The sequence below is a fragment of the Pogona vitticeps genome, chromosome 14, assembly GCF_051106095.1.
Source record: "Pogona vitticeps strain Pit_001003342236 chromosome 14, PviZW2.1, whole genome shotgun sequence".
NCBI classification, from domain to species: Eukaryota; Metazoa; Chordata; class Lepidosauria; order Squamata; family Agamidae; genus Pogona; species Pogona vitticeps.
Window position 1 is genome coordinate 2,821,521 of NC_135796.1, and position 27,804 is coordinate 2,849,324.

General features: G+C 48.4%; 1 protein-coding gene across 1 annotated transcript; it reads right to left on the reverse strand.

The window, feature by feature from the left end:
- Positions 1-27,804, reverse strand: LOC110082880 (SEC14-like protein 2). Its single transcript, XM_072983101.2, has 12 exons — positions 27,649-27,804; positions 18,485-18,560; positions 12,520-12,563; positions 10,692-10,751; positions 9,852-10,040; positions 7,707-7,802; positions 6,385-6,445; positions 6,193-6,276; positions 4,521-4,627; positions 3,789-3,928; positions 2,940-3,109; positions 1-1,606 (listed from the first exon to the last, which is right to left on the reverse strand). The coding sequence occupies exons 1-12, from the start codon at positions 27,700-27,702 to the stop codon at positions 1,458-1,460; spliced, it is 1,230 nt and encodes a 409-aa protein (XP_072839202.2). The 5' UTR covers positions 27,703-27,804; the 3' UTR covers positions 1-1,457.

Below are 27,804 nucleotides of genomic sequence, written 5' to 3' on the forward strand. Positions count from 1 at the left end.
TACGTCTCTTATCGAACCTTTATTCAAACTTCTCATTTTCAAGTTCAAGGACGAAACAAGGACGAACGGGGGGTCCCAAGCGCTATGATGCTGTTTCCGAACCGTACCGCCACAGGGGTATGGTCTCGCCATGCGCGAAGCATGGGCAAGCCGTGGGGGGGCAGAGATGAATCCGGCTGCTGGTTTCCGAAAGTGCCCAAAACACTCGACAAGAAGCCTGAAACAGGGAAGCCTCTGTCCCACCTTCTCTCCATCTCTGAACTTCCTGGAGGCACGCATGAAACCGCCGCCCGGCTTCCCAAGACATTTGGGGTGGGGTGGGTGGGGGAACCGAACAGGAAACAAAACAAGTGCTTGCACCAACCGTATGATCTTAATTCTGGTGCAGGATTTTCCAGCATTCGAGCCGTGCCGGAGGTGGCAAGTGGGCCACGGTTCAGAGGTCTTGGTGGCACCTCGGCCAGCAAAGTAAACATGGGTTAAACTGTTTAAGGCAATCGATGAGCAGCAAAACCACAGGGTGGGGAAAGCCAGCTGTAAACAGGGAAGAAATGGGCTGTTCTTCCCCCCCTCCTCCCACCGTACAATTGTTGCTTGTTGGTCGAGGGGTGGGTTCAGAGGACACCCTTCTTCTTGGAATTCCGGCGACAGCAGGGAAAAAGCCGAAGGGGTGCCTGAAAAGGCGGGGCACGTGTGCTTTTTTCTGTTCTGAAAGGAAATCGTCAATACGCTGTGAATGTACCAAACTCGTTGCAAGAGTCGGTGGAAGGCCTGTAAATAGGGTTGATTTGAAGAGAAAAAAAGAAGGGGGCGATAAGGTGGGGCGGGAAGGGCTAAAAAACCATTCATGGAAGACAGGCTCTTGTGGCTAAGTAGAACCTCCATGTGCAGAGGAAGTGTACCCCTGCCTGTCGGGAAGTGGAGACAGACACTGGACAGAGAGGTGGAACTATTGCATGGGGAGAAGGGAAATTTGGTCTGATCCAGAGAAGGAAGGCTTCACGCCCCCCTCCTACACATCTACTCCACTTACACCTGAAGAAGGTCTTCAAGTGTTGTGTGAACACAAAGGCAAGCCATCGCAACCCCCTTTGGCCAGGCTGACCGTCTGAAGTGGTACCGAACTAGGGCAAGAAAGCAGAGGATCCAAACGCAGGCCATGCAAAAGCCTCTTCTCCCTCGTTTTGCTCCAGCAATTGTCCAAAACCCTAAAACTGTAGGGGCCGTTATTCAGCCGTAAAATTGGGAGGGGGTGTGGGTGGGTCAATAGGTCATCAACTGCCCAAAGACGAAAATCATCTGGATAGCAGCCCTTGTCCCCCACGGTGCCTTCAACCCCCCCCCCAAACTTTACGCTGGAAGAGTCTTCTGCTCTTGCTTCCTTGCTCAATAAATGCCCCTCCGGCTCGGGGAGGAAGGATGTTCCCCCACGTGGGGGGGGGGGCTGAAGGGCTCCATCAGGCATTGTTAATTGTGAGCTCCTTGGTCTGCTCTTCCAGGTGCTTAAACTGCTCTTCTGACTTCTTGTCCGGAAGAAGGACCTCCACAGTGTAGCTGACCTTCTTGGCGTGGATGTAGCTGTAGGTGTTGTCAAATCGCAGGACGTCTGCAGGAGAGAGATAAAGCAGGCCACACATCGGGTTTGCTTTAAGATTGGTGGCCTGGAGCACCCTCCGCCCTAACCAGGGTCTATTTATGTACATACCACATTTCCCCTGACATTAACTGAGCTTATGCTGCGATATACAGCAGGAACCCCATATCCACGGGATCAGTATCCACTGATTCATTTTATTTTTATTTATTTATTTATTTATTTATTTATTTATTTATTTATTTATTTATTTATTTATTGTATTTATACCCCGCCTATCTAGTCATTTCAACCACTCTAGGCGGCTTACAACATAAAAGATAACAAGTTCAAGAAAAATTTATAACAATTAATTAATTAAATGATTCTGCATTTATCCCTTATCTGCGGCCTGAAAATATCACAAGAAAAATCCTCAAAAGAGGTATTTCTAAAGAGGACATTACCAGAACTGGCCACTAGAGGCAGCCGGAGACCAGGCTATGTTATGGATACTGGAGTCCTACTATATTATAACTGTGGGTGTAGTTACTGTAATTACTGGTTGGAGCATTGTGACTTGCAAAGGCAAATCCATATAATAAACATAAATATATTATGTCCACATAATTTTCCTAAAAACTCCTCCTCCCCATCATTCATAATATAATATCAATTACAAAGCTACTATTAATATCAATTAATATTAGCTTTCTATTGTTTCCATTGTTTTCGATCTGGGGACCCACTTACATTTTGCAAGCCATTTTCTCAGTATTTTCTCATACTTCTGCATGGCGACTGCTGCAACCCACCTTAGGCCAGACGGCTGAACACCAGCAAAAAATGCAGCAGGCAGATTCTCAAATAAAGATCAAAGGGTCTTAATTGTCAAAAAGGTAGCCTTGTTAAGTCTGTTTCAGAAACAATACTAAAGCCAAGTCTTAAGAGAATCTACGACCAGAATTCTATTGATGACTTATGCCAAAGCAAGTCCAATGGAGTGAATCACCACAGCGAATGGCCGCTAATGAACGAATTGCGGCTTTCATTCCTTCACTTTATTTATTTATTTATTTAATTTATATCCCGCCTATCTGGTTGTGTCAGGACAACGACAAGCCGCTGCAACGACAAGCCGCACAAGTTCCCAACTCATGAACGAATGGCAATTCTACTGCTTCGGTTTAAGACATTGCCTTGCTTTGGCATCAATAATCACTAGAATCTAGATGATGAGTTAAACTATAGGAAACATGTGCCAAAGGGTTTCCCACAAAGTTCTAAGCAAAGAAAGCTGGATCCATACAGGCTCAACCGGTCCATCCAGTGTAGACAGACCAGCTGCTGATCAGGATCTACTTACAGACACCCGCATCTGCACAGGTCAGCGAGCCATCTTCAGGCACCATGTGCGCATTGTAGCGCTGGTTGGGGATCACTTCCGTCATGTCACTGGCATGTTGACGTTCTCCCACTTTAGTCTTCAGGTAGACGCCAAAACCGATATCAGCCCCTTCGGAAATAAACTGCCATCTGGACAGAACGGAAGCAGGATGGAAAAGAGGCAGAGAAGGAAAGTCGGAAAAAAGGGAAGGAAGAGGAAGGACGTTCGTTCAGGCCAACCTCTTCCCCTGATATACTCATTCTGGCCAATCCTTAAAAAAAAACCCTGTCTTAGCTCATATTGACACTGAAATGAAAACGAGGGGCTGGAAACCCACTGAAGGTGATCTGAAAAGGGTGGTGGGGTTAGTAGCGGCCGTGATGTGAGACTTTCCCCACGGAGTCTTCTCTCTGAAGGCCACAGGACCGAAGGGTCCTTGGTCCCTTCTCTCACTAAGGGGGAAGGGTGTAAAGGTTAGAGCAGCGGTTGCCCAACCTTGGTTCCCCAGATGTTCTTGGACTGCCACTCCCAGATAATGCCTTCACCAAGATTTCTGGGAGTTGCCGTTCCAGAACATCTGGGGGTTCAAGGCTGGGAACGACTGGCTTAATGCATTAAACACGGACTGAAAAGAGCTGGGTGCAACTCCAACCTCCGTCATAAAATGCCGGCCAATGACTTCCTACTGCGCAGGGTGAAGGAAAAAAGATGAGCTGGAAGGGGAAAGAACGAGACGTACACAGGACCCACCCACCAACCCCGCCCACCACTGCAGGCTTCTGCTTTCCTCTGCTCTGTGTCCTGGGTTCAAGTCCTGCCCTGGCTTACCGAAGGACGCAGCCCGGAAAGAGGATCTCGTATTCCATTTGCTGCGAGGACCCCCGGTTCACCACCACCACGTGCTCGTACTGCTGTTTCAGCTGGTCTCGCATGTAGTATTTCTTGGGGACTTCACCGCCGTAGTTAAGCTGCACGTGAGACCGAGATCGCCGTGAGAAGGCGGCTGGGGGTGCTGAGATTGGGAGAGCCTCTGGGGTGTCTACCCCCCCTTCCGCCATGGGTGCCGAGCTCAAGCACAGCTCAACGGGAGGGGAGCTGCATGGCGGTGGCTCAGCCATCGCTCTCCGGCTATGCCATCTGCTGCCGGGCATTCAAGCTGCGTGAAGGCCTAGCTTTTCCAATTCAAGAAGTACCGTGTAAACAGAAACGGTAGAGCCAGTCCTGCCATTAGGAAGTGGGGGGGGTGGACCCGGTGGGAGGGGCAGCACATGGGGGGGGTGGACCCGGTGGGAGGGGCAGCACATGGGGGCCACCCCCTATTTATCCTAGTTGGATCCCTTCCTAGCCCACCCTGTCTCCCACCACACCTGCCCGCTCCCCTATTTGTCCCGCTGAGGACCTCCTTGCCTCGTGGGAACGGCTCGTCCTCCAACATCTGATGGTTCAGGACTTGACCTCCAACCCAGTCTGCCTCCCCAGTTCAACCAGACACCCCCTTTCAGCCAGTTGGCCACTGGTCCCGCACGGACTCGGTCCTCGGCTCCTGACGAGCTTCCATACCTTGGTCTTACATTTGGGATCTCCGTCTGGGTCCGTGAGGGTTCCCCCGTACTCCATGGGCAATTCCTCGGGGTCAATGTGTTTTTGTAAAACCTCCTTCCAGTCAGCTAAGGGGAAAAGTGAGAAGGTCCCGCTTTGTAGGTAAGCAGCGTTTTCCCCAAACGCCCAGTTCAACCAATTTTCCCGAAAAGGCTTATAAAAAAAATCGGACGGCTTTTCAACTTTGCTTATGAAAGAGATGGTGCTAGGTTGGACCCTCTGTGGTGTGATCCTCGTCGCTCGAAGGGCCCAGCAGAGCATCGAGCCACGAGCGAGGAAAGAAGGGGACGGTGCCACCATCCGACGCGACGTTCTCCTTTGACCCGCCGAAAGCAGGGGGCAGAGATAAGGCTGTGTGTTTTGGGGTCCCTGTCCTTGGCACGGGTTTTATGCAAGACGCTTCACGGTTGAACATCAAGGCACAGACTGTCTTGCCACAAAATGCATGCTGAGCACCTGGAGACTGCTGCTGATTATTATTATTTTAAAGGGACCTTTTCACTTAAGGACACAATCTGCCCCATTGCATTTTGAGCCTCAAAATGTTGTTATGGGAAAAGCTGTGTTTTAAGGCCACCCTTCCAGCCGCTGTCGGGCTGTGGATCGGCATAGCCGACAGATTAGGGAACGTCTCCTGAATGGATCCATTCAAGCCGCCCCGAATACAGAGAAACCTTTTGACCGTCACGTGGACAGTCCTAACGAGGGCACAGAAAGAGGACGCCTGGCCCAGCAGGACGCAAGGAGGCGGCGAACGGGAGATTCAGCCTGCATTTCTCCTCCCTCACAACACACACACACACACACACCAAGCACCACAGTATTCAAAAGAGACACTGAGGCTCACCTCCTGCTTTCTCCCATGGGTTGGGACACTGGGAAACTGGACCTCAGGCCAGCCTTACTCAGAAGGAAGAGGCTTAGGGAGGGAAGGAGCTATTGCTAACAAGTGTTTACTCTCCTGTGGAAATGGTCCATGCAAGTCTTTGGATTGCTGGTTTACCCATGAGTAACAAGGAGGGGGTGGCCTTACTGGTGCAAGGGAAAAACATCCCAGTGAAGGTGAGGGAGTCAGAAGTGAAGTAACCCCCATCCCCTTTTCCTGCCTTTCTCTTCAGCTAGGGCTCAGCTGGGCTGCCTAGTGGGCGCAGAGTCCACGGAGCTGATGTAGCCCCCCCCTTTTTTTCCCATGGCCGTCATTCAATGGACAACTTTCCTCTTTGGCTTTTGTTTAATCAAGAGGGCAGGACACATAATCATGGGCTCAAGCTACAGGAAGCCAGATTTCGCCTGAAGATCAGGAAAAACTTCCTGACAGTTAGAGGGACCCATGACCTCAGGAAGAGGTGGTGAGGGCTCCAGAGAAAAGTGGACCACCCTCGGTCAGAGCTGCTTTGATTTGGATTCCTGCCTTGAGCAGAGGGTTGGACTGGATGGCCTCAGAGGCCCCTTCCGACTCCACAATTCTGTGATTTGCGGGAAATGCTATTTTGGGCTCTGATGCTGTTTGCTGCGTGGAGGCCCAAGAAGTTCCAATGGATCCATCCTTATCAATGGATGCCGCTCCGCAGCTTTCTCTGGTCCTGAGGTCAGAAGAGGCCATGAATCCTGTCCCTGCTAAGCCACCGCTCACCTCCCAAGATCACAATCTTCTTCCGAGTGTCTTCGCTCAAAAAGTGCTTCACCAGGTTGTACGCCACGGGAAACAGCTTGGGGGCTGCAAGAGAAGAGAAGGAGAGGCCAGGTGCCGGGCAGGGAAAACACGGGGCCGACACGTCTTCTCTACATCCCCCTGCCTCCACCCTGGAGAAGCGCTTGCACTCACCTTTAATCACAAATATACGCTTTAAGGACTCAGGGTAGTTCTCTTCAAACATCGCAAGGAGCTGGAAGCGAGAAGGAGGAGAAGCCAAGAGAGGGAAAGGTAGTTTTTAGAGAGCTTGGTACGAGATCAGACGGTTGGCCCATCTCGACAAAATCAGCTCCGCCTGACATCGACCAGGAGCTTGGAAGCCCCGACAATGTGCATTCTGCGAACAGGATGGGACCCTTTCAGTGTCTAAAAGCCGATCTTTGCAAGCAAGCTCGGGTCCCGCTGTAGCCAAAGAGCACAACTAAATCTCTCAGGCTGGTTTCTTGCAGGTTATAAAAGGAGAATGGTGGTTTTATCCATCTTGTGTGCACCTACGTATGGGAGGACCTGCAGTCGCATAGCAGGGACCTCACTGAATGCAGCAATGCCTATATCTGGCTAAAGCCAAAGGACAGGAGGATGACTGTATCCACTGGGGGGGAATCAGTTTCAAGCCCCCCCTCGGGTGCTGAAAAACATGGAAGTCGCAAACACCATACATTGCATGGTCTCCGGCTCTGGTCAATACACCCTGGAAATACAGAGACATACATATTTCTGGGATTTAGAATTTTCAGGCAGCGGATAAGTGAATCAGCGGATACTGATCCCACAGGTAAGCTGGTCCTACTGGACCTTAAGCTTTTAGATCCTCAGGCATGGTGTTGGTAAATGCAAGCCTGTAACTTTAAAAGCCTGAATTCTACCTTTAGCGGTCAGGTGCAAAATGACCCCCTCCCACTCTCCAGGATGACAAGAATTGAATCCTCGAGTCACCTTGAGTCCTCTTAGGGGGAGAAAAGTGGCTTATAGGTGTGAATGAATGAATGAATGAATGAATGAATGAATGAATGAATGAATGAATGAGAACTTGCAGAATAGCAAACTATAACCTCCTACTACAAACTGTTCATTGAAGTTTAGAAATACATGTGTGTCTGGCCGTCTACATGTTGCCTTTCTAGATCTCCACCATGATTTAGCCCATCTTTTCTCTTGTCAACGAGATTTCTACACACATCCAGTGAATTTCTGGCTATGGTTCATGCAGTCTCTCAATTGCCTCCTGTCGGTGGTCTAATTCCACGGTCAGGTGGATTCAGCCCAGGCACAATTTCATTTCATACTAAGTGGTGCTTCTGAAGCAGAAGGGTCCAGTGGCCCAGACTTAAAGGTGACAAATTGGGGGGGGGGAGTTCATACAACGACACAACAAGCCGCTAAACCTGTAAAAATCGGAGTTGGGGCAAAATTCTCTCACTGGGATATACATCAGTTTCCTCGCCGACTCTCACCTCTGAGTAGGTGTCGACAGCTGGCTTCCATAGATGCTTCAAGCCCAGTCCTTCAAAATCGTAAATCATCGTGATAGTTTCAACCTTTCTCCCCAGCTGGGAAAAAAAACACAAAGGAGATAAAAAGGAAATGAAAAAAAACGTGATTTTGTTCCAGTTTCCTATCTATTCAGCTTTAGCAGTGAAGATTTGTAGTTCGTTTTTCTACCAGCATAGTCAAGGTGGCTATCACAACATACTTAACCAGGATTGTCCATACCTACTTTAGGGCTGATTTTTTTTCCTAACCTGTGTGTGCCGCTCTTTAAAACCGAGATGCTTTATAAAATATTTAAAATAAAATTATCGATCCCTTTTAAGAGGAAAAACAAATCTGGACTTTTCCTTGGCTAAAGGCTCTTAAGTGCCTTCTGGGCAGCTGCTGAGAGGATGGGAAGCACAAAAAAACAAAACAAAACAAAACAAAAAACCCCAACAACAACAACAACAGGTGGATTAAACCAGAAAGTGGCAGAGAAATGAGGAAGGATCCGCGAAGTTAGATTTCTCACTTGGAAGCTGGGCCAACATCAGCTACATGAAAAGCTGTGAGGAACGTATGGTGTAAACAGTGGTCCAAGCTGCGAGCTAGTTCAACACCTTATGAACGTCTAAAGTACACAGGCTGGCTGGATAGCTCAGTGAGTTAAGTCTTTGACTGCAAAGCCAGAGATCCGAGGGGTTCGATTCCCCGTTTCTGCCTCTCGGGAGAAGAGCCAGCCTGGGTAGCCTTGGGCCAGCTGCTGAGTGCCAAAGCTGCCCCAGAAGAAAAGAAAGAGGAAACCACTTCTAGCCTGGCTGGCTAGCTCAGTGGTTTAGTTATCCGGCAGTGGAGCCAAAGGTTGGAGGTTCAATCCCCCACTGGGCCTCCTGAGAGAAGAGCCAGCCTGGGTAGCCTTGGGCCAGCTGCTCAGTGCCAAAGCTGCCCCCAGAAGAAGGGAATGGTGTATTCTCTACCTGGAACACCTTGGCAAAAAGGTCACCATTACTTGGAACAGACGTGACAGCCCATGGGGGGGGGGGGAATACACAGAAGAAAGCTTAACACAGAACGGAAATCCTGAAGAATGAACTACCCAATGTATTATCGCGCTTGCAAAACATATCAGCAACCTGACAAGAGAAAACCTTTGGAACCGATGACTCCGAGAGCATTCCCTGTAGCCCAAGGAAGTTTGGCGCCACCCTCTCCGTAGCCAGATGTTATAGTTTTTCAGGATACACAAAACATGGGAAAGTTGCTTTCGGCGGAATCGGCACAGGCTTTAGGTCCTATATGTTAAAACTGGAATCATGTCTCAACCCAATGCCCTCGTTCATGGGTTTCCTTAAATCCTGTAGCTCTGAATCCTATTAGCAATGTAGCCGGCAGTAGAAAAACATACATTAAAGGAACGAATGTGAAGATTCGTAAGAGTGAGAATGCTCGAGAAGACAGTACACGCTGCTTCGTAAGTGGGGAGTGGGTAGAAAGAAAGGGAGAGAGAAAGAAAGAAGGAAGGAGTCATTTCATTTTGCCTCAAGACGGGGGGGGGGGCAGACAACTTTGAGCCAAAGGAAGGCTCTTATGTCAGAGGGGGCAGTAAATGCTTTTCACCTTTGCAGAAGCTGGAGATGAGAGTCAGCACCTTGGTTGGCTCCTGCAGAGTTCGGAGCAAAACCCAGAGCGGATTTGCCACCAACAACATCTGTTGCTTTGAGTGTTTGGAACCAAAATATTGTTAGACAGCTATCCAGACTTTTTCTCCTTAACTGGGGAGAGAGAGAGAGAGAGAGAGAGAGAGAGAGAGAGAGAGAGAGAGAGAGAGAGAGAGAGAGAGAGTGTGTGTGTGTGTGTGTGTGTGTGAAAAGACTGTGAAGCGTTACAAACAGAACGCAAGGGTGTGGCTGAAAAATCCCTGTGCAATCCGGCAGATCAACTGGCCCGGTGGCAAGATGAAAGATTCAGCGAGAAACATTTCCCAGGGCTTAAAAACGGGCTCTGTGCTGCCGGCTGGCTTTCAAAATAGGGCTTTAAGGACCGCGGGTGCCTCCCCCCCCCAAAAAAAACTGAGCAAAAGGCAGACAAACCATCGGCCCCTCTAGGCCGGCTGCCCTCCACCTCACCTTTTGGGTCTGCTCGTCACACACTACCCGCATCAATTCACAGTCCTTGAATTTTTTTTTCAGCAGATCTTGCTTGGAAGCCGAGAAGAGCAGGCCTTTAGCGTCCAGCGGCCCGACGATGTCGTACCAAACGGGGCTGCCTTCCCGATCGAAACCGCACCTTCCTCCGGTCATGTATTTCTCAATCACCTGTGGGGAACAGAGAGAGAGAGAGAGAGAGAGAGAGAGAGGTGTACGGTGCAGGTCTGGTTATGTGTCACAGCGCTGCAGAGAAATCCTGGTCCATAACTAGACCCCCGGATCCCACCTAAGCAACGAGGACTTGTTACATACAGCACTGATGTTACCTGTCTGTCATGGGTTTGGAGGGAAAGTTCCATCCTATGGGGAGTGAAAGGCGGGACATCAGGAGGAGGGGCTGTACTGTATATATATGTGATGCGTGTGTGGAGAGCTAGAGAAGAAGAAGCAGCAGCTGGGAAGAAGAAGCTGGTGTGGGAGTCTGTGTGTCAGACAGGGTACTACTGTGTGTCAGAGTACCAACCTGATAGGTTCAGGTGTCTGTTGGTTAGCCAGAACTGATAGGTTCAGGGTCTGTGCTTCAAGTTAAGGGTTCTGTGTGAACCAAACTGGTGTATGTATGATTGAGACTAAGCCACGTTACTGTATCTTATTCACCTGATCATTTTATTTTCCCTGTGTGTTATTTAAATAAACCTTATTCCTTTGTTTGTTGAAAATCCATTCCTGGTCTGTGTGACTCCTTACAGGGAATGGTTGGTGGCAGCTTAGTGAAAGTGTGGTATATCCCAGTAGGTCTGGGGTTGTCACAGGACTCACCTCTGGGACCTTCCATTCTGCGATGCTATCGGCCCCGATGCGCTTCCGGTATTCCACATGCTACGGGTGGGGAAGGATAAGTGAAAGAGAAAGCACAAAGACTAGTCTGAGAGAGGGAAACTCTCGTTTAAACACTAGTTTTAAAAGTGTCTGTTTTACTTACTGTATTTTTCCGTGTATAAGACTATACTTTTGTCTAAAATCTTTATACTAAAAATTGAGGGTCGTCTTATACACGGAAGTAAGCTGAGGAGAGAACAAAAACAAGTGGAAGGGAAAGCAGGGATCAAAGCGATCCTGCAGCGTTTTGATCCTTTTCCCCCTGCACTTGCTAAGCCCCACTTAGATTTTTTAAATTTTGGATTAGAAAAGTGGGGGGCGTCTTATACATGGGGGTGTCTTATAAACAGAAAAATGCGGTATTTATTGAACGCATTTATACCTTGCTGCTTAGTTAAAAGCGTTTCCAGATAGGACACGCAAGGAAGAAGGGAGGAGGAAAAAGTGGTTAAAGAACCATCCCCCCCCCCCAAAGGAGCTGAAGTCGGTAAATTTAACTGCAGCATGCAAATAAAGTGTTTTTTTTCTGGTTTGCTAGTTTCATGGAGCTAAATTATTTCCAGTAGGGCCCCTCATATCCATGGAGGATGGGTTCCCCCTGCAGATGCTGAAAAACATGGATGATTGAGAAAAAAGGATTTTCACATGCATTACCAGAAGTGGCCACACCAAGAATACATAGCAGTCTCTGGCTCCCTCTAGTGGCCAGTTCTGGTACATATGCCATGAAGATATATATTTCTACTTCTTTTTTCTTTTAATATTTCCAGACCATTGATAAGTGAGACCTGGGATACCGATCCCATGGATACGGGGGTCCTACTGTACAAGAAAAAAAGATAGGCCATTCCGTCTGCCTTCACCTCCACTTGCAACCAGTTTAGAACTGTATGTATATTCTTGTTAACCTCTATGCACTTTAATAATCACTGCCAAAATTCGGGTATTGGTTAATGTGAATGTTTTCCACTGTAAGACACATGATGGGATGGTAGTCACACTGGTTAACTACATTAACAGAGGTTGAGTCCACCCGAAATACACCCAAAATCAACGTCTTTTTAAAAAAATCAGTAAAGCAAGGATATTTGTTCTGATTTACTTGAAGAGATATAGAAGTTAAGAGCACAGCAGAAAACACACAGCACAAACTAGTGCAGGGGGTTTCCCAACCTGGGGTACCCAGATGTTCTTGGACTACAACTCCCAGAAGCCTTCACCACTAGCTGTGGTGGCCAGGAATCCTGGGAGTTGCAGTCTAAGAACATCTGGAGACCCAACATTAGGAACCACCGCTCTGTAGAGCTATGGAGTCTTGTGTTTTTCGACTACAGTTCCCAGAATCAATCAGGCGGTTCAGGGAATTCTGGGGGTGACAGTCCACCAAACAGAAAACTGCACACCTCTGGTGCAAACAGACGCAAAAGTATGAGCCATTTTCAAAATTTAAATAGCTACAGGCTGGAAATAAAACATTGCCGCCGCCCCCCTCCCACCTTTTAAGCGGTTTTTAATTTTTCTAAGATTTGGGGGCATGAATATGATAATGGAACTTACATCGTCTAACAGGGAGGGAGGAAGGAAGGAAGGAAGGTAGGTAAAGAGAGTGGAGGAAGGAAGGAAGGAAGGTAGGTAAAGAGAGTGGAGGAAGGAAGGAAGGAAGGAAGGAAGGAAGGAAGGAAGGAAGGAAGGAAGGAAGGAAGGAAGGAAGGAAGGAAGGAAGGAAGGAAGGAAGGAAGGAAGGAAGGAAGGAAGGAAGATCTCATACCTTCCGGAGCATAGCTTCGGACTTCTGCAAATCGAAGCATCTGGCTGCAACAAAATTACAGAGGTTACAGACAAATCTTCGCCTTGTACCTGTTTAAGCTGTTACAGCTCAGTGGAGAGGTATCTCTCTGTAGTTTCCCCAACCAGGCCTGCCAGGAGAAGAGCCAGCCTGTGTAGCCTTGGGCCAGCTGGTCCCAGAAGCACCCCCAGAAGGAAGGAAGGGTAAAAGGATCCCAAGTAATTCAATCCCTAGTAAACCTTGGAAAGGATCACCATACGTCAACGTTGACTTGATGACTTAGATCATTCCTCGTGATCGCCAACGGATGGGGTGAAGTTGGATTGGATCCCCGCTATAACAGGGCATCAAGACCGGCCGGCCAGCCTGCAAGGACCGAACTGGCCCGTGACCATCGAATGTCAGTTTTGGGGATGAGCGTGGAATGGAAGAAGGGGGCAAAGGGCATGGCTGGCTGGCTCGCAGGCTGGCACATGGAGCTGTAGGGCTTGGCACTCCAATGTTTTAGTACAAGTTCCTGTTCGTTTGTTCTAATTTTGGAAACACAAAGTTGACGAGATTTTGAAACTATGAGCCCTTTGAGAAGCTATATTTATATAACAATTCCGTCAAACTTTCCACGCCTGCCCGTCGTAAAGGATGTAACAGCCTCGGCCTTGGTGCCCAGCGGCACCTCCTGACACCTGATGATCCTTTACTTGCGGCCCTATCCTCTTTATTCCCTGGATAAACACTCTTTACACAAGAAAGCTCCCAGCTCTCGCCCGGCGGCCTTTTTTTTTTTCACAGCCTCGGATTATATAAATTCTCTGCCGGATCAAGAAAGGACCGTCTGTGCTTCCTTACAATGGCCAGTTCTACCTGTTCAGTGCCCACGTTACGTGGGCTGTCGTGGCAACTGGGAGGGGGGGAAACGAAAGGCCGGTCCTGCGACATGATCTCCCCGGCCTTATCTCCCCACCATGAGCTGGGATTTGGAAAGCAAACAAGCAAACTTGGAACGTCCTTTATCTCGCGCTTTATCTTTCCAACCGAGGGACCGGAGGGCAGAGTCTTCGGGGGGGGGGGAAACGGTTCTAATCATAGTCTGCTGATCCTAACGGAAAGGCATTAATTGCGGGTATCAAAGGCTGCCACCGGCCCTGAACCCTGGACACCAGGAGCAAATGGCCAGGGAGATATCAGTGCCTTGGAAAATGTCCACTACTTGGGCTACAAAAAACCCTAATTTCCACACCTAAATGTCTGGGGGATTTAATGGGTTTGCTGTCCCAGAAATGGAAAGTTTTCCAGCTCTGGAAATATCCCTCTGCTAATAGATACAGAGGCCGTCCAGAGACCTAGCAGGAGATGGACCACGAGCCTTGGGGTGGTGGGAGCAGGAGGAATGAATATGTGTAGACAACCATACTGATATTTATTTATTTATTTATTTATTTATTTATTTAAAATGTTTTCACCCTGCCTTTCTCCTTTAAAAGGACCCAAGGCAGCTTACGACATTAAAAGGACAATATTTAAAAGCTAGACGCTGTAAATAGATGACTATTTTCAAAAAGGAATTTAACAAGAAAACGGCAAATAAAATCACGACTGAAAACACGTTTAAAAGCAACCGAAATCAACCATCCAGTCCCTTGCAGACAGCCGGTCACCCAGGGAAAGCCTGCTGGAAGAGAGATGTCATCAACTGCTTGTGGAAGGACAGCCAAGATGGGGCCAGGCTGGCCTCCAGGGGCAGGGAGTTCCAGAGTCTCAAGGAGCAGCCACAGAGAAGGCCCCCTCTCCAGTGTCACCACCAAACACACCTAGGATGGTGGTGGGACTGAGGGAAAGGCCCCTCCCGATGATCTTAAAGCCTGGGCAGGCTCATAGAGGGAGATGCAGTCTTTTAGATAGCTTGGACCCCAGCTGTACTATAAAGATTACTAGGTGATTTTAGGTCTGCCTCACCCTGGAAAAGACCCTGATGTTGGGAAAGTGTGATGGCAAGAGGAGAAGGGGACGACAGAGGACGAGATGGCTGGACAGGGTCATCGAAGCCACCAACATGACTTTGACCCAACTCTGCGAGACAGTGGAAGACAGGAGGGCCTGGCGTGCTCTGGTCCATGGGGTCACGAAGAGTCAGACATGACTAAACAACAACAAAAACCTACCTCACAGGGTTGTTGCTGTGATATCATGACAGTGGTAGCAGTATTATGTATGTGTTGTTCTCCGTTCCACGAAGGGCAAGATCTCAGTGTAATTAGTAAGTTTAGGATCTCCTGGGACACAGTTTCCTCTACTGGGCTGCAGAGCTTTGGAATGGAGTGACGTTTCGCCAACACTGCATTTATTCCTTAGATTTATATACTGCCCCATTAGTGCAAGCGCTACACTGGGCGGCTTACACACGACTCACAAACCCTCCATATCTAAAAATTGCTTGTAACTGCCCAACTTCTGGCCATCCAGTGAAACTGAGTCCTAAAATCCTATGTGGCTTCTTGTGTTGCCCTGATCAACTGTGGTTTGTTGTTAACCATCGCTAGTTTCAGTAATCTAGTTTCATCCACAGTGGATTGATTACAGGCGGCTTGTTTGAAACCAACCACAGTTCAGACAAGATTTTATCTGTTGGAAGCCACATTATGGGGAGAAAGGCTGCATATGACTAAAAGAAAGAAAGAAAGAAAGAAAGAAAGAAAGAAAGAAAGAAAGAAAGAAAGAAAGAAAGAAAGAAAGAAAGAAATCTTAAACACTGTAAGCCAACTTGTAATTCTTGTAAGCCAACCTGGGTCCTTTTTTAAGGAGAAAGGCAGGGTTAAAAACCTTTTAAATAGATAAAATAATAATGGTGACAGTTTATAAACATACACTAAAGCACAAGCTTTCATATGCAATCAAGAATCTACACAGATGAATGCAGTAGCTGGATGAATGGCGAACAGACACGTGCAAACACAACAGCGGCCCTTTTCACTTAAAACACAAGGAACAATGATATGTTGTGTTCACTCTGCCCCTGGTTCCTTGCAGGCCTCTTTTATCTCCGCATTCATGCCCTGGACCGAACTGATTATTTGGCAACCTTGACCTTAGAATCTTGCCCCAGACTGGCATCTATTGAGATCTGTTGTGTGCCTTTACTGTGTCAGGCACGAGGACGGTCATCAGGAAAAGCCCCACATGAACTTCAGCGACAAAAGAACGGGAGAAAGTGCAAATAGCAGAGTCCAGCAGATTTTTTTTTAAAAAGGAGAGAGCTTTCTGTCCACCTTAGTTAAGGAAGATAAGCCCCTATTTCATCTGTTGTTCCTACAAATACTGTGACCGTAGGTAAACAGAACGGCTCTGTTTACCCAAAGGACTTATCTGCAGGCCTCAAACAGCCACACACTAGGAAACGGTGGCCGGTACATTTTCGTGGGTGCAAGCTCTTCGTGGAGCAAATGAACGGAAGCAGGGTGGGTTTCTCCCCGGCTGCCTTTCTACTGACAATTGACCCAGGTGTACAGGTAGCTGCGTAAGTTCCGGCTGCTAGTTAATGAGGTGCCGGTTGGGTTCCAGGGCACGAGCCTCGTCCCGTGGCGAGCACACACCCAGGAACGCAACCAGCCCCTTGTCCATTCGTGGCAACTTGCTGCTACGACATCAGCCACTGTACTTACTTGTGTGTAAATTATTAATAGGATCCTGGCCATCAGCTTTCACTCCGATTAACAATTTAGAGGGCCTCTACTCTATTGCTCCTGCCCACCTAGCCGTTCGAAAGCATGTAAAAAAGCAAGTAGATAAATAGGGACCACCACGGTGGGAAGGTCACGGCGTTCCGTGTCTAGTCGCGCTGGCCACGTGACCACGGAAATGGTCTATGGACAAACGCTGGCTCTACGGCTTGGAGACGGGGATGAGCACCGCGCCCTAGAGTCGGACACGACTGGACTCAATGTCAAGGGGATCCTTTACCTTTACCTACTCTATTGAGTCCTAGCACTCTGACACCACTCTAAGCGCTGTCATTACATCCGGGGATTTACAAGCTGATGTTGGCCTTAGATTTTTTGTGCCGTCATTCAGTAGAGTCGAAATCCACTCTACCTCCCCAAAGCCTTCTGCCTTATAAACCCAAGGGCGCAGGGGTCAAAGCCAAAGCACCTAAAGCATTCTCCGACCGCTAGAACGGTGTTATGCAGATACCCCTTTCGCCTAGTGGTCCCCCACCAACAGATCCGGAGCCGAAACAGGAGAGAGGGTAGCCTCGGTTTCAACCCATGGGAGCCAAAGGCTGCCCTCCAGATTTTTCTCATTCATTGAAAACCTTTTTACCCCGGGCTTCCTCCTTAAAGGGATCCAAGGCGGCTTACATCATTGACAGACTGTATTTAAAGCTAACCACAGGGAGCAGGCGAATACGAAAAAAGGGTCAAAGAAATCTCACACTAAAGAACCGAGGCCACACCAAAACACACGCCAAGCGGTCAGGAACAACAATCCGTTAAACGACCCCACTGAGGTAGCCGGGTCACCCTGGCTTTCCAATTTCATCTGCTCTAGACAGCCCATCTGAGGGTAAGGAACATCTGGAGTTGCATCGCATCAACATCTGGATGGTCCCAAGCGGCCCACACCTTTAACACCTTCTTTGCTTCCTGGAGCGTAGAAAGTAGAATAGCAGTTCTTAGTGAGAATCCTCTGCCCCCACGGTTTGGTCTCTAGAGTCCAGTCTTCAGAAAGTAAAACTCTCCTGGGAATGCTAAACCTTGCATCAGTGGCCAGGAAGGTCACTATGCATCGCACGGAGAAAGATGTCTTCTCAGCCAACTGAACCTGCTCGTGGATCCCCGGGAGGGAGACAGGAAAGCAGGGGGTGAAACCCCACCCTGCCTGCACCTGCAGATGAACCTGGCTTTTTTTTTACTTCAGCAGCTGAGGGGCAATGCGCGGGCCATGATCCTGCACTGCCCAGCAGAAAAGCCCTGGGGTCCTGCTCAGACCACAAAATCCAACCCCCTGAGCACCTCACCTTTCAATTAATGGGGTGTCATGATTAGTTCTGGAGTGGGAGGTTAGAGAAGCAGATGCTGGTCATGAAGGACCTTGAGATTCTGTCTGTGTGCACACGCATGTTTGTGTGTGTGTGCATGCACACCTAACCTGCCTCACAGGGTTGTGGTGAGCACAGAAAGCAAGGATGTGGCCACGTAGGCTATTCATTGGAACAAAAGAGGAGATGATATAAATAAAACAAGCATAAGCAGGCAAACAAGGGGTGCTTAACTTTCCTCCATGCCAGTTAGTTTTATGTACATGCGGGCTGAGCATCCGGGCTTCTAAAACATAGTCCTGGAACAAAGACCACAGCCTTTCATCTGACAAGACTGGGAGGGGCTACCCCATCCGTGACCGCCAAGGGTGGAACTTGAAGCCGACGCTCCGGACGTGATCCGGCAGCCCTAAACCCTCTTTTTTAAAATTAAGCTCAGTGCTGACCTCTAGCCATGAGTTTTGAAGCCGTTGCGTTTCTTCTGCGCCAGCCGCAACCGAGGGATGCCCAGCCTACAGAAGACCCCCCCAAAACGCCCTTCCCATTGTAACTTCTTAGGAGGTTTAAGAAGGGGGTTGTAGACGCTGTGTGACCTAACTATGTGCTCTCAGCTAGGATGTAGAAGGCTTATCCTCTTGGTGTTGGGTTGCTTTCCCCTTCTGCTGATAAAGGCGTGCCGGGTGGTTTTCCCTGGTCCAAAGGAATATATTTATTCTAGCTGCCTTGTCCTCTGGTCTTACTCCTCAGATGATGATGCTCTGTTGAGCTCCATTCCTCACAAAGCGTCTACCCGTCGCGCAATGCAGAAGAACCTTCCCTGAACCCCCACAAAACTGTGCTGTCCGAGGCATTAGCTTAAGGGTGGTTCTCACCAAGCGTGCCCTTCTCCAGAGGATGCCAACCGATGCCTCTTACCTCGGAGCCATTTCAAGAGGTAGTAATCATCCTGGGCTGGCAGCAGAGGGATGATGTCCTGGATGTTCTCACGAAACTATGGAGAAGAACAATACAAGGAGGGCGGTTAGGGTTTCTTCAGGTTACCTCATTTACAGGCAGCTCCCACGTGGGCGAACCCTTCTCCGCGTAGCATCTAAACCGGAGTCCACCATGATAACCAAGACAGTGCACATGGCCCCATTCACGCATGCAAACAATCATCATTAGATGTTACACCTCCCAAGTGATAAACATATATGGGAATTACCCTGAGTGAGGCGAACCAACACAATTGGTGTGGTACAAATGGAATCTGACTATTACAGGGGGGGTGTGGGGGACCCTGATATTTTACACTTTTTTGGGGGGAAGGTTCCTTTGAATGCTACTATGTTTTGATTCTTTAATCTAGCCTTCCTGATCGACTGCCCTCCAGAAATGTTGGAAACACTGGCCAGGGAAAGGAGGGTCATCCTAACCCGGTCTCTCTGGAGAGCAGTATCATCTCAGGGCAGGCCAACGTGAACAACCTTGCAGGACTGTTGTGAGGGAAAAGTAGGGACGAACCTTCAGCTCTTCGGAAGGAACACAGAATCTCTCTCTTTTCCTGTGCGAGAGACTGTTTAGGAGACGTTTTAAAATGGATGGTAAAAATGTTTTTTTGAATAAGTAAAATAAATAATAAATAAAATGTACATTACACCCTCTTTTGAATTCTGTGATTTTTTTTTCAATTCAGGACATAATAAAAAAACCATCTGGTCCTTAGCAGGTCTGAAAATAAGGTAAATACAACCTCAGAGGAACAACAACCCAGACCTATTACACCGTGTCATGATTTATTTTACAGAAACAATGATAGTTTAGTGGTTTATCTCTCCGGCTGCGGAGCGAGAGGTTGCGAGTTCGATTCCCCCACTGGGCCTCCATGAGAAGGGCCACCCGGATGATCCAAAGATGCTCATCCAAAACTGTTATTATTAAGAAAGATCATCTTGGAAGGCAGAGGATGGCTCAGTCCATTTGCCAGAGACGGCCCTTCAGTGCGTGAAAAGCAGGGATCTTGGGAGATAACCAGTTGCTCAACATTCTCTCTCCTTAATCACGCTGATGAGATTATCACAGTCTGAAATCAGGTGTAATTAACCCTAGCATTAGCCCGCTGGGTCGCTCGGAACAACCGATGGCAAAGTGGAAGGTCCAGCATTCCAGTTCTGCAGCAATTATAATCTTTCTCTCTCACACACACACATACAGACACGCAAAGCGTATCTGTCGAAGGTGAAGAGGGTTTAACCTGACTTGCAAAGCCCTGGAGTTCAAAGTCAGCTTCTCATATAACTCCCCTGCAAGTCGGGAACGCCCCCCGTGTCCTAGATTCTTCACCATCAAAAAACGTCCTCCACCTAGGAGCAACGTTCAAAGCGTTCAGCTTCCTTCCTTTCTATTTATTTGGAACAAAGCGTTGCACAATTTAAAATTATGGACGTCTATGAAATAGGAGTAACATTAAAAACAAATTAAATGTGCAGATAATATTTGGGGGGCTAGAAGCGGGCTGCTTCAATAGCGTTATCTCGGTCATTTGCTAGACCTTCGGTACATGCAGTTGGGCATAAATTACATGCTCATTAAGTGCTGCATTGATTGAATTTTTCCACAGCCACAGAAAATTACAGCCAAGTAGCCCGGTTTTACTAGGAAGAGGGGAAGTGAATCATGCATGCCTCCAAACCAGATGTCTAGAAGGGTCACATGCACAGTTTATTAAAGCTCCCACATGTGTTTTTCCTCGTGTTCCCTTTTCCTGGGAAGTGCAGGGAATAGACCCGATAAACAGCCAAACGACATCTCTTTACGGATAACCGAGGTCGAACAACAGACTACAGAACGCTCCAACGGCAGCAAAGAAGGAATCTTTGCTACAAGCCAAATGGCACATTTTTTTCTAGCTCTGCCGTGCAAGCCGTATAATCGAGTCAAAGGTCCATTTAAGTGTACCAATGTTGTTGTTGGGTTTGGTAGGCATTAAAGAAACAAACAAGTCAAAGACAGTTCTGGGAGCAATTTAGAATTTGCAAAATTTTGCAATAATATGTTGGTTGCTTTCAGAGTATCAGTATCAGTACAGTATCAGTACAGTAGGACCACCCCTATCGGTCGGGTCGGTATCTGCTGATTCACTTATCCGCTGCTCTAGTGACCGCAGCTGGCCACAAGAGGAAGCCAGAGTCCATGCAACATACAGTGTTCAATACTTCCGCGTTTTTTGGCTTCCTTGCACGCAGGGGGTGGTGGTCCTTGGAACAGATCCCACAGGGATATCATGGCCCTACGGTACTTCTGCACACATCAATACATAATTAGCGATGCAGTTCTTCTGCAACCTCTGTTAGAGGATGCCAGAGACCCACAATTTTCGGCTGCCAAAGGCCCTCTCCTCGTGGCTGATGGCAGGATGCCACCATTTCTGTGGCAACCCACAAGGACCCTTGCACCCTGTAGTATGACCTCTGATAAAAAAAACACTTGCAGCTGCTGAGATTTGTAAAACTTTTTTTTTTAGATTTCACATTTGCAGGGGAAAGCAACGCACAATTGGAATTGTAGAACAGAACCTTAAGTTCTTCAGAAAAGGAATGGGAAGGTAGATCAAGGCCGCCACCTCCACACACAATTCGGAAATGAAAAAACGACCAGGGCGCTCAGGCCTGGGGGATACCGCAAAAAGCGTGGACTCCAGAAACAAGCATTTTCTCTTCCAGGAAAAAAAAAACAGCTCTTAGATAGGGGATGCTATGGAACCAGGACGCCCTTGATCTCCTTGACCAAATGTGTCCTGCTTTGGAGAATCGAACTTGGAAAGAAGACGGGAGCGTCCCATTGAGTGACCCACGAATTCCCTCTCGGACCAAACCTTCAGTTCTTGTGTCCTCTCTCTCTCTCTCTCTCTGTGGCACCTGGCCACCAGGAGGGTCACCTATCCGCTCAGCCTCCCTAATTCCATTTCACCGCTTCGGGACTAAGCCAGGATCAGCTTCCCCAAGGAAGTCTCCCGCTGTGCTGCATGCCGACTTCCAATTACTTAAGACTAATCGGTAGGAGAAACTCTCGCCCGGATTGCCCAATATGCAAAGCGGCCTGGGACGCCCAGAATAGAAGAGATCACCTTCCGCTTAAGGCAACTGATTCCGGTGTGTTGAGTATCACAGAAAACTCACAAACGGCAGCACCACGATAACAGCATGCAGTCAAGGGTGATCTTTCCAGGGTTTTTCTACGGACAAAGCAGCCAGAAAGGAGTCCCCATTCCTTCCTTCTAGGGGCGCCCGGGAACCTCGTCGCTTGCACAAGGCCAACACGACGTTGGTTTTTCCCACGGGAGGCCCAGCGGCGCATGAATGCTCGGCTTTGTGAGCCCTTCCTTCCCCTAGTCTCCCAGCAACCGCCTTCCCTGGGCAGAGACTCCTGTTTCTCCACCTTAGATTTCCCCAGCAAACGCTTTGCAAAAGGGAAACATTGAAATATGTGGTGGGAGAGAACCAGCTTCCACCAGTTCAGCGTGAAAAAGATCCACCTCCCAAGGTGGATCTTAATATGAATGCATCATCCGTCATCTGCTAGCGCTACGACAACTTTGCTTTCGGATGCAGTCCTACCATCGCATTAACAACGCCGGTTATGTAAAAAAAGATCTGTATGCTCTCGTTGTTCACGTTTGCTTAATGCCCCTAGAGAGGGAACTATTAATCCAGTGGTTAATTACTTCATTGTTAACGCTTGGAAGTTGAGCAAAAAACCTGATTTATGTGGTTATGGTGCCCACTTTGGAGAACAATCCAGCGGGCACCCACGCTTACCCGTTTCTCGCCGCCAGCTCAAACAATCCTCTCTTTTAAAGGGCACTTGCGAGAGGTAGCAAACTTTTGTCCGTTTTTGAGGAATTCTTTTCATGGCTACCGAACCAGACCAACCACATTTTTTTTAAAAACTATTTTATAACAGGCTTCCCCCTCCAAAAAAGATTAGCTTTGCTTGGAAGTTATTTTCAGTTTTGTTACACTTCGCACTCAAGAGTACTCAACAAGTGGAAAGGCGCTTTTAGAAATACTTGGTACCAAAATAAGAAGCTTGGATGTTGACACAACCCTGGCAGATACACACCGCCCAGGTTCTCGAGGGGAAACCATAAAAAAATTCAACAAACGATGTTTTGGCTGCCACCCTAAAGGAGAGAGCTTCATAGGGGAACTTCCAAGTAAAGGTGCCCTTTTTCTCCCAGTTGTGACACATTTTGGTGCCCATAAAGAGGGAAATGATGCGACTCTTGGCCAGTCGCTCCTGCCCCCACCTTAGACGTGAGACAGAACCCACTGGGAAGCTTTTTCTGAACAACCTTAATGGACTTAACGGGTACCAAGCGCATGCTTCTCCTCCTAGGAGAAAAACTCTCTGTGCATGCTCAGTTAAATGAGGTTTGGTGAGGAAAACCGCCCAACAGAATGTCTACTTTTCTCCTCTTTAGACCTCACAGCAGAGCCCCTAAGGGCAGTGGCCGAAATCCAGTACAGTGGTGCCTCGCTTGACAATGTTAATTCATTCCATTGAAATCGCTGTAGAGCGAAAACATCATCAAGTGAAATTTAAAAAAAAAACCATTGAGACGCATTGAAAACCGGTTCAATGCATTCCAATGGGCTGAATACCTACTCGTCCAGCGAAGATCCTCCATATGGCGGCCATTTTCAGTGCCTGTATAGCGAGGATTCTAGAAAACAGCGGAGGGGGGCATTTTGAAAGCCAGCGGCCATTTTGAAACCCGACGATCAGCTGTTTGCTGATTGTCATAAAGTGAAAAATCGGTTCCCGAAACAGGGAACCGATCAACGTGAAGCGAAAAAAACCAATCTAAACATCGTTTTGTGATCGCAAAAACTTCAACGTTAAGCGGATCCGTCGTTAAACGGGGTAATTGTCCAGAGGGGCACGACTGTATTTACGTCACAACCAGAGCGAGCCCACTGAACCAATAGACCTTACCTAGGAGTTGACTCACCCAATCCCCACTGATTCAAGGTGTCTACTCTAGTTGTGCCTCATTAATGGATTTTGACCTACAGTTTCCCAGCCAAATTGTATATTGCCTGGCGAAAGTCCATCCGGGATAAACCCACCTTCCAAACGGATCTCTATGAGATCTCTATGAAGCATGCTGTCAAATCAGAGTTTGGCTTTTTTTTAAAAAAGTCTTTGTCGTTTACACAAAGAAAGGGGCCAACGGGCAGAATCACAACTCCGATGCATTGCCTAGGTGAGACAAGGAGCTGGCTGTATAGCTCGGTGAGTTGGGCCTCTGGGCTGCGAAGCCAGAGGTTGCGAGTTCGATTCCCCCCACTGGGCCTCATTGACAAGGTCTGGACTCCATGACTGCGAAGGTCCCTTCCAGCCTCTGCAGTTCTAAGACGATGGTGTTTATAAGCACCTTTGCTACTGATTAGGACAGCTCCGTGGAGCTTCCTAGTTGAATATTAGCTTTTATTCCCTGGATTCGAGACTGGATTCAACCCAGCCCCCAGGACAGAGGCCTTCAAGAGTTGTAAGAAACATCTTGGCGAGAACATGGGCTTGGCACGCGATACGGCTGGAACAGGTTACAGGCGCAAGGACAGGAATTACAAGACAGGAAACTGAATGGCTACATCATAAACAGGATTTACGGTGTTGTGAGATGTCAAAGACTAAGAGGTTTTCTCTGGCATGAGTTTTTTCACCCCCCGATTGCAGCCTTATGGATCTGATGAGGCTGGCGGCCGTTTACGCCAAATAAATTGCATTAGTTTTCAATCTATCCAAGAATCCTTGTTTCTGCTGCCAACAGGGTAGCACGGTCTCTCCCTCTACGGTTGACGGGATTCACTCACACACCCCCTGCAGACCTCGGGAATTTACCTGCAGGAAGAGCGAATCAAGATCTGCATAGGGCCGGGTGGAAGTGGTACCCGCCTTGGGCCAAGGAAGAAACGATGTAGGGAATGGATTTAAAGACGCAATGAGTCCGCGCATCTCTCAGCAGTGATGGGACGATGCTTTGGGACCCAGGGCATCATCCTCATACTGGGCTGCTCCCAGACTTTGGAAGGCCCTGCCCCCCAAGAAGCCAGGTGGGTCCCCCTCCCTCTTCTCTTTCCGTCATCAGGTAAAAGACCTTCCTCTTCAGGTAAGGCCTTTAAGTGGCAAGTGTCTAGGGAACGCTCTGTGTTCAGGAATTTTAGATATTTCAAAATGTTTTCCGAACTGTTTTGGATCGTGACTCACGTTTAATCGTTTTTAAGATACAGCTTTGTATGAAGCTTTTAAATGTCATTATGGCAGGATATTGATTCTTGTGACCTGCCTCGGGCCCCCTACGGGAAAAGCAGCAAACAAACAAACAAATCTTCTTAAATTAATTCCAGAAAGAGAGAGAGAGAGGCTGGTTATAACCTATAAAACCCTAAATGTGTTTTGGCCCAAGCGATCTCAAGGAGTACATCTCCTTTTATAAGCCTGCCTGAGTGTTAAGATCATCAGGAGAGGCCTTTGCCTCTGTGCGTCTGGTGGTGGCGCAGGAGAGGGCCTCCTCTGTGGTCGCTCCTTTAGACTCTGGAACTCCCTGCCACTGGAGGCCAGCCTGGCCCCCTCTTGGCTGTCCTTCCGCAAGCAGGCCAAGACCTTTCTCTTCCCAGCTGCCTGAGTGGGGTGTTTCAAATTGCCCTGTTGTGCTTGGTTGCTTTTAAATGTATTTCGTATTGCTTTTGTTTAGCATTTCTCAAATACAAAATACTATACAAGCTAAACTACCCTGCACCCCATATCCATGGGACCCCTTGGAGCAATACTTTTAATACGAACTTCCTTTCCAAAATTGTATTGATAGTTGTTTAGAGGCTTTCCCCCTTTCCTTTCACTAATACAAATTCAACAAATCTACCCCCAAAAGCATAAAAATATTTGAACTTATTTCCTCATTTTTCATCTTACGTTCAGTAGTCAATTTATCATTTAACGCAATGTCCCATACTTCATTACACCAATCTTCTAATTTAATATCATTTTTATCTTTCCAAAATCTAGCTATTAATATTCTAGCACTTGTCACAAATTTGGAAATAAATTTGTTTTTAGTCTGAAAAAATAAAAAAAATATTTAAAAAGGAACAAAGTGGTCTTTGTTCCTTTTTAAATATTTGTATACTTATTGTTCTTTGCTCTAACTATTGTCTTCCAGTGATGCAAGCCACTTTGGCCTCCTCACTGTTTTTAGCTTCAAATATTGTCTATCAATGTTTGTAAACCATTTTGGATCCTTTTTAAAGGAGAAAGGTGGGATTAAAAAAGATCTGAAAGAAAGTACACTAATAAACAAAGGCTTCTTAGACCGACTTTCAGGACACCAATCAAGCAGCCACGATGGCTCAATAGGAGATGCCACGTGGAGGCCAAAACTGGATCGTGTCCTCTACAAGCAGCCTTAGGCAGCCGAAGTCCAGCGGGAGCCACTCAAATCAGATTGCCAAAAAAAACCCCCCAAAGTAAAATATCATGCAGCTCTAGGAATTTCCTGGTTTGCAGAAATGCCAAAAAATATTTAGGACACAGGACCACGCATTCGTCGTGGTCACGGACTCGTAAGCAAAAACTTCAAAAGGGGTGGAGGGAAGGGTTGTTGGGGGGGAGAGGAGGAAAAATTAATGGCCGGCTGGCGGGTAGCCAGAAGACAAATGCCAGGCCTTATTTCTTCCCTGGGGGGGGGTGTTGGTGGAGAGGCTTTTTCGGATGGAAACAGGCAGGTTAGGCCAGTGGGCCTGGCTATTAAGGAGGGGGAGGGGGGTATTTTTTAAAATCTCAGAATTAACCGCAGGATAATTCTGCTTCTGCATTTTCAGACCCGTCTTTCCCTATGGGGAGGACAGATCCAGGCAGGGGGAGAGGGAACAAGCGCTGCAAAATTTTGTTGCAGGTCTCGCTGGCACTTTCGGTCCCGGGGTTTGCTCCTTCCCCTCCCCCAGCCCTCCTGCCGACTTTTCCTTGCAAAACATCCCTGGGGGTGGGGGGCAATCTCTGCCTGGCGGCCCGCTTGACACACAACCCTGGACAAGCCCAACCTTCGCTCCGAGGCCGACCCTGAAGAACAACCCTTATGTAAGTTGTTCGCTCAGCCAACGGTGAGGGCAAGACTAGAGTAAACTCCCCCCCTCCAAATAAAATAAAATAAATAAAACCAAACTCAGGAGTTTAAGATCTCCGGCTGCAGAGCCAGAGGTTGGGAGTTCGATCCTCCCCCCCTCCGCATATGACAGGGGCTGGACTGGATGATCTAGAGGGTCCCCTTCTAGCTCTGCAGTTCGAAGAGGATCTACTGCGGATCCCACTGGATCCTGAACTGACCTGGCAATCAACTTCTCTCTCAGCCTCACCCTCACTAGAGGGGGGGGGGAAAGAATGGGCAAACACAACAGCCCTTTAAGGCAGGCCAGTCCTATTATTGCAAGCATCACGCGAAAAAGAATCGTGACCGTTCTGCAGTGAAGCCCAACGGCAAGGCCGGCCGTGAGCCCGGGGGGGGAACAGAAACCCTCCCCCCCGGGGAGGCCGGGGCTCTGCAAACCCCTCGCCACGAAACCAGGAGGAACTTGACGCCTCCCCCCCCCAAAAAAAAAGAAAAAGAGAAGTAAACAGCGCTCTCCTTTTTATTTTCCAAAAAAGGACCTCTTGGCGCACTTCTGGATTTTGGCCCCCTCTCCCCTTTTGGGGTCCTGGAGGGAAACCCCGCTTAGATCTTTATCTCTTTCCCCCCCCCCAGGAGGAGGAGGAGGGGGGTCCGTTTTCATAGGGGCGCTCCCCCCCAAAAAAAAAAACCGAGCTGCGGGCGCAGGTAGACCTCGGGGGGGGCGATTCCCACGCCTCTTTGGGGAGGAAGAGCAGAGTTTGCGCCACGATGCTGTATGTCGGGGAGGGGGGACCCCATTGATTCAAATCCGGGGGGGGGTTTAGAACCAAAGCCGTTCTTTTTTGGGGAGGACGGAGATCGGAGCCCCACCCCCACCCCAAAAAAGAGACAGCCCCCCCCATCATCATCATCCTCCTCTTCCCCCTGGGCTCACCTTGGCCAGCGCCTCCTCCTGCTTGGCGCTCAGGTCTCCGACGTGGCCCGACATCCTCACCTGCGCCGCCGCCCGTCTACCTGCCCGGCATCCGCCGCCGCCTCCGGCTTTCAGGACGATCCTGGCCCTCCAAGCCCCGCCCACTGCCTCCGCCCC